Below are 12,638 nucleotides of genomic sequence, written 5' to 3'. Positions count from 1 at the left end.
TGGGGGCAGCGTGGGGACGGGGCGGCACCCACGGCCCCTTCCTGCCCGCCGGGGGGGCTCCCACTGCACATTTCACACCGACCAAAGGTGACAGGGGAAGAGTAAACACGGCCTGTTAAATTAAAACCAACCTCCTCCCCTGCTGTTCTCATGGTGCGGAGTCCAGCATTCCCCAAATAACTCTGTCTTCCCACCAATGGCATTGCTGCTGCCGCTTGGCTGATGTCTGCAAAAAAATGCTGGATGGCTTCAACACAAACAGACGTTGGCTCTTTTCTCTTTCCCCCCTCCTGCCCGAGCTCCTTTAACTTCACTCCAAGATGCAAAGGGCAGGAGGAGGCAGCTGGGGCGCGACGGTGCTGCCCGTGCCCTGCCATCCCGCAGGCACTCTTGGACCCAAAAGCAGCTTTAGCGGTTTCCTTTGCTGCTGCCTTTCTTCCTTATCTCGGTCCCGTGCTCCAACCAGCCCTGCTGGAGCTGGGTTTTGTTTCCTGGCTGAGCACAGGCTACCCAAAATGTGCTCTGCGTCTGCCCTTCCAAAGAGCTCGCTTGTGGGGCTCCCCTTACCAAGGGGACGGTAGATCCCCTGTCCTGGGGCCGTAGCACAGCACGCTTGCCCTGGTTTTCCCCTGCGAAGGCATTTGCCGCCGGCTGCCGTGGGATTCCTGTGCGCCGCTTTTCTCAGCGCCGAGCGGCCGCGGGCGAATGCTCAGCCGAGTGGAGGAAACAAATGAGCCCACCCTGCGCTCGCAGCTGCGGCCCCCCCGAGCACACGGGGCTTCTCTGGCCGCTGGGGTCCCTGAGCAGGGTTTTGGGGCAGGGTTTTGGGGCAGAGCGCCTTGTGAGAGACGTGTGCCGCGGTATGCAGCTGTGCCCTCCTTGCTTGCGGTCTGCAGCTCGGTTAAACTCGCTCCTGGCTGCCCCGAGGACCTTTGCCCAGGAACTTCAGCCAGGCCCTGCGCTGGGAGACACCTCTGTGCTGTCCTCTCTGGGACAGTCCCAGGAGCCAGCTCTGCCTGGCACCAGCAGCCCTGCGGCACGGCCGGAGCAGCCCACGCTGGTGACTGCCTTGCTCTGTCCCGGCTGAGTCCCAACCCCAGCATCTCACATGCTCATGACCCCCTGCAGCTACTTGTGCTTCTCAGTCCATGAGCGGAGAACGCGGAGCCAGGGCAGAGCAAATCCCCTGGGGTTCCCTCCGCCTTCCCCCCTTCATGCCATCAGATCCAGAGGGCTGAGCAAGGTTCAGGGGCGGCTGGGGGAACAGGGCTGGCATCTCATTTCCACTGCAAAACGAGTTACCTGCCCTCTTCCCGGGCAGTTTCGATTTGGGGATTTTATTTCACTTATTTTTGTTTTACTTCGAGCATCCTTCCACCCTCTACGTCGGAGAAGCGCTGGGAGCAACTGCAGCCTTCAAGGACTGGGTGAGGGTATGGGATGGATGTTCCCCGAGAGGCCACCCGGGACGTGCCACGGAGCAGGAACAGCTGGGAGCGTCCCGCCGATCTCCGGCCGTGGTGGGGCTGTCTCCGGGACGGCGGCAGAGCCGATCCCCGGCGCGGGGAGTTCAGCAAGAATCGGGAGTTGCCGCGGTGGGCTCGGGTGGCTGCGGGGCAGTGGAAGGGTCGGAGCCCGGCGGGAGCGGTCCGGTCCCGCTGCAGCCGCCGCGACCCCGCGGCGCCGCCGGGGCGAGAGCACATTTGCATACCCACCCGCCTAATTTGCATAACCGCACCTCTAAATTTTGCATAGCCACGCCCCGTCACTGTCCTTATTTGGCGGGCATCACCCCTTCCCGCGCTCCGATTGGCGGCCGCCGGGCCCGCGCCCCGCCCCCCTATATAAGGCTGCCGCGGGCCCGTTGCCGCGCAGTGCGCCGAGCGCGGGTGGCGGGACGGGCCCGCTGCTGCTCCGCCGCTTCCCCCGCCATGAGCAGCGGCGCGGGCCCCGCCGCCCGGCTGTGCCGCCTGGAGCGCGGCCCGGATGGCTACGGCTTCCACCTGCACGGCGAGAAGGGCAAGCCGGGCCAGTTCATCCGTCTGGTGGAGGCGGGCTCGCCGGCCGAGCGGTCGGGGCTGCGCGCTGGGGACCGGCTGCTGGAGGTGGACGGCGAGAACGTGGAGCGGGAGAGCCATCAGCAGGTGGTGGAGCGGATCCGCGCCGCCGCCGGCACCGTCAGTCTCCTCGTCGTAGACTCGACGGCCGAGGATCAGCTGCCGAAGCAGGGCGGGGCGGGCGCCGAGCCGCCGGTGGTCGGCGGGCAGGCGGCTCCGGTGCCGGCGGAGCCCGCGGCGCGGGAGCCCGGTGGTGGCGACCAGCGGGTAAATGAGCGGCCGGGGGAGCGGGGCTCGGAGGTTTTCGGGGCAGAGGGTGTTGTCCGAGGAGGAGGGGTTGCGACCGGCCGCGGTCGCCTTCCAAACGAGCGAGCGGCAGCCGCGGCCGCCCTGGGCGTTGTGTGTGGTTTCGGTCTCGAGTCTTTCTTTTTTTACTTTGCTTTAAACGCGGCTCCCCAGAAGCCCCGGGTCCTGCCGCGCCCGGCTGCTTTGCCTTTTTTATTTTAAATATTTTTTTTCCTCTAAATGGTCCTGTCTCCCAGTGACGGGCGGGGGCGGGCGGGCGCACCGGGCTGGTTGGACCCACCGCGGAACCCGTTCGGTCCTGTGCTGCGGGGCCGGTGAAACGGGGTGAGGAAAGCAACACGGGGAGGGAGTTTGAGCCCAGAACTGGGCTGAGGGGGGCCGGCACTAACCCACCCCAAAATACAACGAAAATCCCGTGGCAGAGGTTGTTCGGGGCTTAGGCTGCAGGTATTGGTAGTAGTCACTCGTGCTTTGAGTAGTCGCTCCTGCTGTGGAGTGGAGATAGCAGAGCTCCTCCCGGGCTGGGGGCTCGATCCCGGCAGTCAGTCCCCACAGACTCTTCCTAACTCAGGAATGTTGGCCTTAAGCACGCGTGGGAGTGAGCAGTTGCACAAACAAAGTGATGTAGAAAGGTGAGGAATTGAGAAACAGCTGACCTTTCATGCCCCAAGCGGTTCCTAAGAAACGCTAGGGGCTCTGGGAGAGAATACTGCTTTTTATTTACCCAGCAAAGACGTGTTTGTTGTTACAACAGACATGTGGATGGCTCCCTGGGCAGCAGCCTCTTGAGTTCCCAGTGTGAGGAACCTTCTGGGGAAATCTTATGACCTGTTCCCAGAGAGGCTGGTGTAGTGGAGCCTTCCCAGTGTTGATGCTGAGCCCCAAGAAGAGCTGGGTGCCTCGCTGAGCTGCTATCAACATAGGATTTTGCTGAGGATTAGGTGGTTTTGAGCTGTATCTCCCGTGGGACTTTGGCCTGTGCTTGTTCCCCTGGTTGGGCTGATCCACTGCAGGCAGAGCTCTCATCACTGCCTGCCTAAAACATCACTCCAGCACCTCCTTAATGGGCTTATTTGGGTGGGAACAGCCATGTTCTGTCCCCGTGCTGTCTTGCTGGCTGTCCCCTGTGTGATCCCAGGTCCCTCACGTGTGGCCCCGTGCTGGGCGCTGGAGCTGCCCCATGCAGGGAGAACGTGCCTGCTCTCCCGTGTGTCACCGTGCCAGCACTCCCTCCCAGGGGCTAGCGAGACTCTGCTCTGCCTTCTGCTCCCACACCTCTCCATGGGCTGGGAAAAATAAAGGGGATGTTCTTAATGCAGCTCAGGTGAGTCCCCTGCCCAGCTTGGGGGCTAAGGACGTGCAGTCCCCGGAGAGGATGGAGCCCTCTCATGCTGTGGGACTGCTGCCTGCTCGCTGTGTTGGCTGGAGTGATGGAAAGAGTTTAGGAAGCTGCAGATGCCCCACAGGATTTTGGGAGACAGCCCCAGCTGGAGATCCCTCATGGCTTTGGGGGACAGTCTTGGCTGAAGACTCCCCACAGTTTTGGGGAGCAGGCTCAGGGCACAGCCCATGCACGGTTACTGCCAGCGGTTTCTCTCCTCACTAGATCAGGAAGCAGGTGACATGGGGTGACATTGCCACAAGGCCCCAGACGGTTTCTCAACAGGTAGCAGCAGGAAATCTTGTGGCTGGGGGCAGGGCCCAGCGGAAAAGTGGCTCTGGAGGCATCGCCCAGGCCAGGCACCCAGCAAGCAGGGTGGGATGCTGAGCCCAGCCGGAGCAGGCAGAAAGGGATTTCTCTCCAGTGAGGCAGGAACACACTGCTGGGCTGTTTCTGGCCACTGGCAGGCACCCAGTGCTGGCTGCTCCATCCCCCTGCAGCCCCGTCCCATCACTGTGGGTTGGTAGGATTTCCTGGGATCACAGGGGAAGGAGGAGATTTGCACGTGTCAGAGTTCTGTTTGCTTTATTGGGCTGGACTTGCCTTTATTTGTTTAACAAGCCTGGAGACGCTCAGGAGCTGGGAGAGCTGCTTGTGGTGAGCAATGTTTAATGTCTCCCACCTTCCAGCAGAATCCATTCTCTCTCCAAACTGTTCTGGGTCCTGCATGACTGGGACTACCAGGGGTCTCAGATACCCCCACAGGTCCCTGAGGCAGTTGTGGGAGGCTCCTTTTCCATTCCTATCAAACCCTGAGTGTGCAAATCCCCCTGATGCTGTGGTGGAGGCTTTGAGCCTCCCTGGGAAGCCGGTCCATGCCCTCCTGTCTGCGGTGCTGAGCCAGCGTGGTGACAGTTTCACAGCCCTCGGGTCAGCCCCATTTCCTGGGGCCCTGTGCCCTGGGGGTGTCCCCCCACCAAGAGCTGTGACAGTTTGTCTGCCTCCTGCTTTATTTCCGGAGGCTTCAGCTGCTCGGGAGTGGCTTGAGAAAGTTTCATACAAGCTGCACGGTGCTCTGCTACCAGGGCAAGGCATTTGCTACCAGCCTCAGGCTGCCCTCTTGCAAATTTGGTGTTCAATTAGAGCCCTTCCTGCCAGCAAGGCTCATCCCTCCTTGTAAAACCTGGGAGAGCCTCCCAGGGCCGGGTTTCAGAGTGTAACAGGGAGCAGTTCCCCCGGCATTGGGAGCGTTGCGTTGGGGTAGCTGGAGTTTAATTAGGAAATGAATTAAATTTCCTCTCAAGGCAGCTGCATGAAAAGCAGCTCCAGTCAAACAGGACGTGACAGGGATGCTGCAAAGGAGGCTGCTTTGCATCCCCTTTGTATGAAGCCCGAATGTGTGAGCCAGATTTTGGGACCCGTGTGAATTTGCTGGCTCAGGCATCCTCAGAGCTCTTGTGTTTCTCTTTGAGTAACTGGGAAGGTTGCTGCCGCCAGCAGGCTTGATGCTGCTTGTGGGGCTGCAGGGAATTTCCTGGGACTTGAGGCTTCAAAAGCTGTCCTGGAATCGCTATGGAGTGTCTGGGAAATGGGGTGTGAGTCCTGACGTGCTGTGCAGCTGAGGTCCCCACAATCCTGGGGTTGCTGGTCCTGCCAGGTGGCTGAAGGTGCTTCGGGGGAGCAGCACACAGCTGGGTGTGCCCCAAATCCCGTTTCAGGGTAGGAGCAGCAGTGCAGTGCTCCTCAAGTCCTCATGCCGAGCGGGCATCTCTGCAGACAGAGACCTCTCTGCCGTCCCTGGGTCAGAGGGGAGGCGTGGGACGCCTCTGCAGGGCTGATTGCAGCTCCCCCCACCGCCCTCCCTGCCTGAGGGTGTAATTGCTTGTAACAAGGCTCTGCCAGCTAATCCCAGCGCGGCAGGAGAGCTGCTGGCCTTGCAGGACAGGATGCAGCAGCTTAGAGAAATTAGGGGCATTTCCACTGCCCAGCTCCCAGCTCCAGAGCCACGGGTATCCTTGGGCTGTTGGCCCCAAACCCCCGTGCCTCACATCACTCAGCGCAGAGGGGACTTTGGGGCTGAAAGGATGCACTGCCATGGGGTGCTCACCCCGTGGATGGGCAGGATACGGCTGCTGGAGGATCAGGAGAATTTGTTTTCCTCTCTGGATGGCAGAGTGGTGGCTGCCTGCAGGGTTTTGGTGGCTTGGGGAGGGTCAGGCAGCCTGGCATGCTGGGCTGGAGGGGCTGGGGGGCTGCTGGGGGCCGGGTCATGGCTTGGCCAGGCTGCCCTGCAGCGAGTGCTGCTGCCCTGGCCAGCTGCCTCTGCAGGATCAGTGCCTCCCTCGCTGCCGTGACCTGTCCCTGTGTCCTGAGACATCTGTCCACCCTGCAGGATCTCCCATCCCCCCAAAACTCATGGCACCAGCATCTCAGCGGGCTCAGGCTGCCAGGGCTTTGTTGGTATGGGTGGGAGCAGAGCCCTCCCTCCTCCTCCTCGCCCGGGAGCGCTGCCAGCCCCGCTTGCTGGGTGCTCCCTCTGGCTTTGTCCTGAGCTATCGGCGTGGAGCAGCCCCACAGAGCTGCTCCAGAGCCTGAACCCTTGCTCAGGGTTGAGCCAGGGCAGGGGTCTGGGGAGGTGCCACCTTCATCCAGCAGCTCCTGCCCTTTGTCATTATTTTGGGTATTGTCTGTCCCCAGCGTTGCCTGGGATTTCTGCTGTCACACCCTGAGAACCTGCTGCCACCTGGGCACGGCGTGGGGATGGGGAGGGCAGAAGGGGCGAAGTCGAGGGGGTCACAATGCTCCACCCAGGCAGGGAACCCACAGCTGGGCTGCTGCATGGGGCATGTGCAGCTGGCACACGTGGAGAGCAAGTCCTGCATGCCAGGGCTGAGGCATCTGGGGATCACCTTCCCTCGTGGCAGATGTGCTGGGTGCTGCCTGCACCTCCCTTCCCAGGGCGTTGTCAGGTGCTGCTGGGGTGGTGGCCAGCCTTGACCACGAAGGAAGGTGTTGTGCAAGAGGATGGGGCTTTATCAGGGCTTTATTGCAGCGCTGGGCTTAGCAATTGTAAATGTGTCACCCCAGCCCGTGTGGGACCCTGTGCCACACCAGTGTGTCAGATATGGGCTGGCAGCACCCCAGGACCCAGGTGTTCCCTGCTGTGGGCAAAGGTGATTCCGTGCCAAGATGCAAGAGAGCTGTACAGGGGGTAAAGAGCACCCTGGTGCAGGTGTGGGAGGGCAAATTCCTGCAGTGCCTGTCCTCAGTGATGCTATGGGCACCCACAGAGAAAAAATCATCTCAGATGAAAGATTAAATACACCCCCTTGGTGAGGAATATTCTGGCAGTTTGAGTGAGCCTTGGCTGCTGGGAGAGCCCAACCAGAGCCCAGGTTCTGGTGATCAAGGTGGGATCAAACCATTTAATATATAAACTGTAAAAGTGGTATTGGGTGCTAGGGTCAGAGCAGTTCTGACAGTGGGACTTGCAGGTGTCTGGTTTATGTCACCTGGTTCCTCTGATGCTTCCTGGACATCCCACTCCCTGCTGGCTGAGCAAGGGCAGTTCCTGTGTGCCAGGCTCCTGGGGATGCTCCTGCTTCTTCCTGCTGCTCACTGCGTGGGGAGCTTAGAGGGCACCAGGGGGGCCGAGTGTGGCTGCCCCAGTGGGGCTCCCTGGCTCCAGCTACTGGTGGACCCACGGGTCAAGGTGAAACCAGGTGCAGATGAGCTGGGTGTGGCCTCCTGGGGAGGGGAACGTCGCAGTCACGCCGCCCCAGTGGAGCTGGTTTCTGTTTTGCAATCCTGGGAGGTCACGCTGGGGCATGGAGGTGCCTCGGCATTACAGCTGCTCCATCTGGGCTCCAGCTGCCTTCCTGAGCCCTGTGTGCCCCTTCCTGAGCCCTGCGTGCCCCTGCCCTGCTGCCAGGGGCTGTGGGGTGCTCTGGGCTGAGCCCATGGCTGGGTTTGCCATGGGGAGGGGCACTTGGCAGGGGGGTGATGCAGGGGATCCGTGCCAGCACCTGAGACCTCTCCAGTGGCCGAAGCTTCCCAGTGGATGGGCTGGAGTGGGAGTGCTCCCCGGCCACCTGGGCTGGGTTTCCTCCTCCACCTTCATGGCAGTTGCAGCCCTGGTCCCAAAAGGAAGAGTGTGGTCTGGGAACACACCTATAATAACAAGTTTCTTCAATGTTTCACTGCAATTAGCGTGCCCTGAACCTAATTAATTAATTGGAGCCCAGCGTCATAGGGTGTTTGGCACCCTGCATGATGTCTTGAGGTGTCAGTGCCCACAGGTGGTGTCCCTGGTGCTCCAGCAGCTCTCTGGGGTTCCTGCTGCTGTCCTTGGGGGTCCGGGAGCAGTTCACCCACAGATTGTTCCCTTTGCAGGAGGAGCTGAGACCTCGGCTGTGCCACATGAAGAAGGGCCCCGATGGCTACGGCTTCAACCTGCACAGTGACAAGAGCCGCCCCGGGCAGTACGTGCGCGCCGTGGACCCCGGCTCGCCGGCCGAGGCGGCGGGGCTGGCCCCCCAGGACCGCATCATCGAGGTGTGCTGGGGCCAGGGGGGCTTGGGGGGCTCTCTGGGAGCCTTGGCACTCCCCCACAGCCTGGGAGGCAGCACACGGTGTCCCTGCTGCCGCTGGTGACTCACGGCACAGCCGCCCAACCTGCGCCAGCCTGCCGGTCCCCACCCACGGGTGCAGCGCTGGGGAGGGCTGGCACTGGGCACTAATGAGCTGTCTGCGGGTTAATGAGCAGTGGCACTGTCCCCGGGGATCCCCTGGGGTGGCACAGGCTGGGACAAGGTGCACGATGAGGGCGACTCCTGCTGTCAGGTGTGACCGGGGTGGGGATGAGCTCAGGTTTGTGCCGCGTGGGATGAGGATCCATGAGAGCAAGGACCGGCTGAGCCCCAGCCCTGCTGCTCACCGGGGTGTGGGGCTGCTGCCTCTTCTGGGGTGAAGCTTGTGGGGTTTCTGGAGACCATCACTTGGCACAAGGGTTTGAGCCAGCCCCAGGTCCATGTGCTGTTGGGAGTTCCCTGCCAGCTTTGCCCATTTGACCCCATGCCAATTACTCAGAGGAAAATCTGCTTTTAATGAGTTTTTTTTCTGGCTTCACTGCTAATCCCTGTGAGGCCATGAATGCCTGTGGGGGCTATGGGGTGGCTGTGCTGGGATTATGAGTGGTACCAAGGCTGGTACCTGACCCCTGCATGGTGCTTGTGAGGGATGGATGTCCCCCAGCTCCAGTGGTGATGTGTACCTGCAGGTGAATGGTGTGTGCATGGAGGGCAAGCAGCACAGTGACGTGGTGGCAGCCATCAAGGCCAGTGGTGACGAGACCAGGCTGCTGGTGGTGGACATCCTCACAGATGAGTTCTTCAAGAAGTGCAAGGTGGTGCCCTCAGAGCAGCACCTGACAGGTGGGCTGGGGACTGTGCCTCTGGGAGGGGTTTGTGCCCCCTCTGGCGGCTCTGTGTCACCTTCTCACCAAACCTAAGGGTGCTGAGCCCTGGGAGGTGGCCTTATCACCTTGGGGCCAAGCAGAATTACCTGGCTTTGGCGTCTCCCTGCTTAGCCAAGGGCCCCATGCAGGGCTGATGGGGCTGACGTGGGCAGGTTTATGGCCCTGGGTTGCACTTTGGCAGGGTTTATGGCCTGGGCAGCAAACAGGCATCAGCTGCCCTTTGCTCTCCAGGAGGATGGGGAGGGGGTCTCACTGGGCTCCACATCGCAGCTGCCATCACGTGGATGCCACCATTCCCCTGTGCCACGGGGCTGGCTGCAGCGGGTGGTTAAAACATTCAGGACCTGGCCAGAGCCTGGGCAGTGTTGTGTGAGCATTGGCCATGTGCAGCCTTGGCTTGCCCTCCACTGGCAAGGGGACAAAGCAAACACATCCTCACCCTGTGTCCTTATCCCACAGGTCCCTTGCCAGAACCAGTAGCCAATGGTGACATAGGGAAGGTAAGAGCCTTGTCTTCATTTTAATTCCATGTATGCCCATCTCCAGTCAGGGACCCTCCTGTTCATGTCCCCTGTGCCCATGGGCGGGGGATGCCACCAGATACCGCAGTGGTCTCAGCCTGCCACACAAGAGCTGGTGCCACTGGGAAGGGACCTGGTGTCCTCCAGGAAGGGGAAACTCAGTTTGTGGTGCTGAGTTTGATGGAGGTGGCTGTTTTCCTGCTCTCTTTTGCCTTCTGATACTCTAGGGCTGGGAGCCCTTGTGCTGCAGTAGGGGAGTAGCACCCAGCCCTGCAGCCACCCTCCTCCTCCTCCTCCTCCTCCTCCCCCTGCTAAAGCCAGGGCAGTCAGGCCGGGGTTTAATCCCTGCCCGCCCCGATGGGCAGCGCTGGAGGTATTTATGTGCCTGGAGCTTGCCGGGGATTACGCGCAGCAAGGACGGATTTCACGGCCCCCTGGGTGGGGTTTGCGGCTCTGGAGGCCGCTGTCAGGCCCCGGGGCTGGAGCTCACGCCGTGTCCCTGCTCCCCTCAGGAGAACGGGGCCGAGCCGCCGCCGGTGCCGGTGTCGCAGCGCCCGCCCAGCCCCGCGGCCCCGGCCGTGTCCCCGCCGAGCCCCAGCGAGAGCCGCGGCCAGGTAGGGCCGGGAGCGTGGGGGAGGCGGTGCCTGGGCCTGGGTTACCCCCGCCCAGCCGTGGGGCTGACGCCCCTCTGAGCCCCAGCCGGTGTCAAACACCCACAGGACGGTGACAAACGCCACTCCGCGTCCGGCTCCCTGCTGGACCTCGACATCCCGCTGGCCGTGGCCAAGGAGCGCGCGCACCAGAAGCGCACCAGCAAGAGGGCACCCCAGATGGACTGGAGCAAGAAAAACGAACTGTTCAGCAACCTGTGAAGGCCCTGAGGCAGGGTGGGTGTCTTCTAGACCCCCCCCAGCCCCATACCCACCTCTCCTGCACTCCTCTCCTCCCTGCCCGGGGCTCCTGGTACAGATGTGGGGCTGCTCCCTCCACCCTGACCCAAGAGCTGGGCTTGGTGGCCAGTGAGCATCCCTGCAGAGGCGTTCTGGCCCGGGGGTGCTGGGGGTGCCCCCTCCCGAAAGCTCATCCCCAGGGTGCTCCTCCAGCCCTGCCTTGAAGCCCTGCACACCCTGGTAAGCACAAGCAAGGGTTTGGGAGGGATCAAGGGTTTGGGGTGGCCTGATGCCCAACACTCCTGGTCCCCACCGTTCCCTGTTTCTTCCCCCACCCCAAACCTCATCTCTGTTTGAGATCCCTCCTCCCCCAAATTACCCTTTAGCTGTAAAACCTGAGGCTTTAATGTCTTCTCCCAAACCCCACCTGCCCAGCCACTGACCACAGCCAGGGCATTTCCCCCTGGCCTGGCAAGCTCCGTCCACAATGACCCTGTCCCTTTGCCTCTGCAGCTGCAAGGAGGGGTATGGGTGCCCAGCACTGGGGAGTGCCCAGCACCCTGCCCTGGGGCAAATTTTGGGAGAGGAGAGGGTGTCTGGAGCCAGCACAGCAAGCAATAATAGTCTCCTTTGCTCCTGCACACTCCCGGAGACAGAGCAAATCAGGGTTTGAATCCAACACTGTTTAATTTAAAAGCTTCTCACAGACTTTTAGGTTTTTTTCTGAAATGAGTGTTTTTCCAATCACATCTACTTTTTTTTAACCTGTATTTTGTGGAAATTCTTCCTGTGGATGTTTTGTTTCCATGTGCTGCAATCAGGTGTTGTTGTACTGTTGAGCTCAAGAGAAATTCTGTTTACTGGAATAAACCTTTCTGACTTCACAAGTCTGGTTTAAGGCTAAATCCTTCCAGAGCCTGAGAGGGTGCAGGGGGCTTGCTGTGGCCCTCTGGGGCTTGGGGGGAAAATGGGAAACTGGGGGGCACTGGGTCACATCTAGCACGTGATGGGGACAGGCTGAGGGGTTGAGGAGGCACCGGCTGGTCCCAGTGGGGGTTAATGCCTCGGGGTGATTAATGAGCTTTAATCCCTGGGGAGTGAGGGGGGGCAGGGAGGGGGGTGATGCAAAGCTCTAATCTGGGTCTGCTGGCCAGGCTGGAGGGCAGGAGCTTTGTTTGGGGCAGCCCAAATGTGCCCCCAGCCCCTATGGGGGTCTTTGGGATGAGTCTGGGTTGCACCTGGGTTGAGGGAAGGCAGGGGGATCAGTGAGGGGAGGGGTGCTTGTCCCTCTGAATGAATGGATGTAGCCTTGGCTGGCACAGTGGGACAAGGCAGGGCTGTGCCTGGCCTCTGTCTGGTATCTTTGCTTCCTCCCCTTCTGCACACTCTTGTTTTGTGCTCCAAATCTGCAAAGAAGCTTTTCCACCTGAGCACACAAACGGTCACAGATCTTTGCGCCTCAAGTGACACCTAGGTGACGAAGTGCCACCAGATTCCTGGGGATGTGCAGGCTGTCACTTCCTCCTGGAAGCAGGGGGAGCCCATTCCAACTTGTCTCATCCTCCAAAGACGTGTCCTCTGAGGGAAGGTGAGCCCCCATCCCCTGTTTTCCCATCCTCATCCCACGGGGGCAGCAGGACACCCCTACCTGGCATGGATGCCACAGGGAGCAGGGCGGGAGTGGGGGCACCCAGCGGGTCCCAGCAGCATCTTTTGCCTCCTGGCCTGCTCAGAGCAGCTGGGCACTGGTTCCCTGTGGGAGCCCTGTGTGAGCCCTGCCAGGACTCTTGTCCCCAGCCTCTGGGGTGGGCTGAGCTCCGGGCCATGCCCAGCTCTGTGAGGGTTGCCAGGGAAAGGCTGTTCCCAGCCGCCTGCCGAGCCCGGGGATGCCAAGCGGGGCCCTCGCTGCCTCCAGAGCAACCAGCCAGGCACAGCAGCGGGCACAGGAGATCACCCTGCCCCTTCCCCCGGCAGCAGAGGGGAAAAGAAATTATTTTTCCCACATTG

General features: G+C 61.1%; 1 protein-coding gene across 1 annotated transcript; it reads left to right on the top strand.

Moving 5' to 3' along the window:
* Positions 1 to 1,889: 1,889 nt before the first annotated feature.
* On the top strand, positions 1,890 to 11,515 carry NHERF1 (NHERF family PDZ scaffold protein 1). The gene is made up of 6 exons (XM_058038788.1): positions 1,890 to 2,324; positions 8,137 to 8,298; positions 9,023 to 9,176; positions 9,680 to 9,720; positions 10,254 to 10,355; positions 10,461 to 11,515. Exons 1-6 carry the CDS (start codon positions 1,932 to 1,934, stop codon positions 10,611 to 10,613), a joined length of 1,005 nt encoding a protein of 334 aa, XP_057894771.1. The 5' UTR covers positions 1,890 to 1,931; the 3' UTR covers positions 10,614 to 11,515.
* The last annotated feature ends 1,123 nt before the right edge of the window (positions 11,516 to 12,638 follow it).

Source organism: Melospiza georgiana, chromosome 21 (genome assembly GCF_028018845.1).
Source record: "Melospiza georgiana isolate bMelGeo1 chromosome 21, bMelGeo1.pri, whole genome shotgun sequence".
Lineage (NCBI taxonomy): Eukaryota > Metazoa > Chordata > Aves > Passeriformes > Passerellidae > Melospiza > Melospiza georgiana.
The sequence above is the reverse complement of the archived record's forward strand: the minus strand, read 5'-3'. Positions and strand labels throughout refer to the sequence as shown.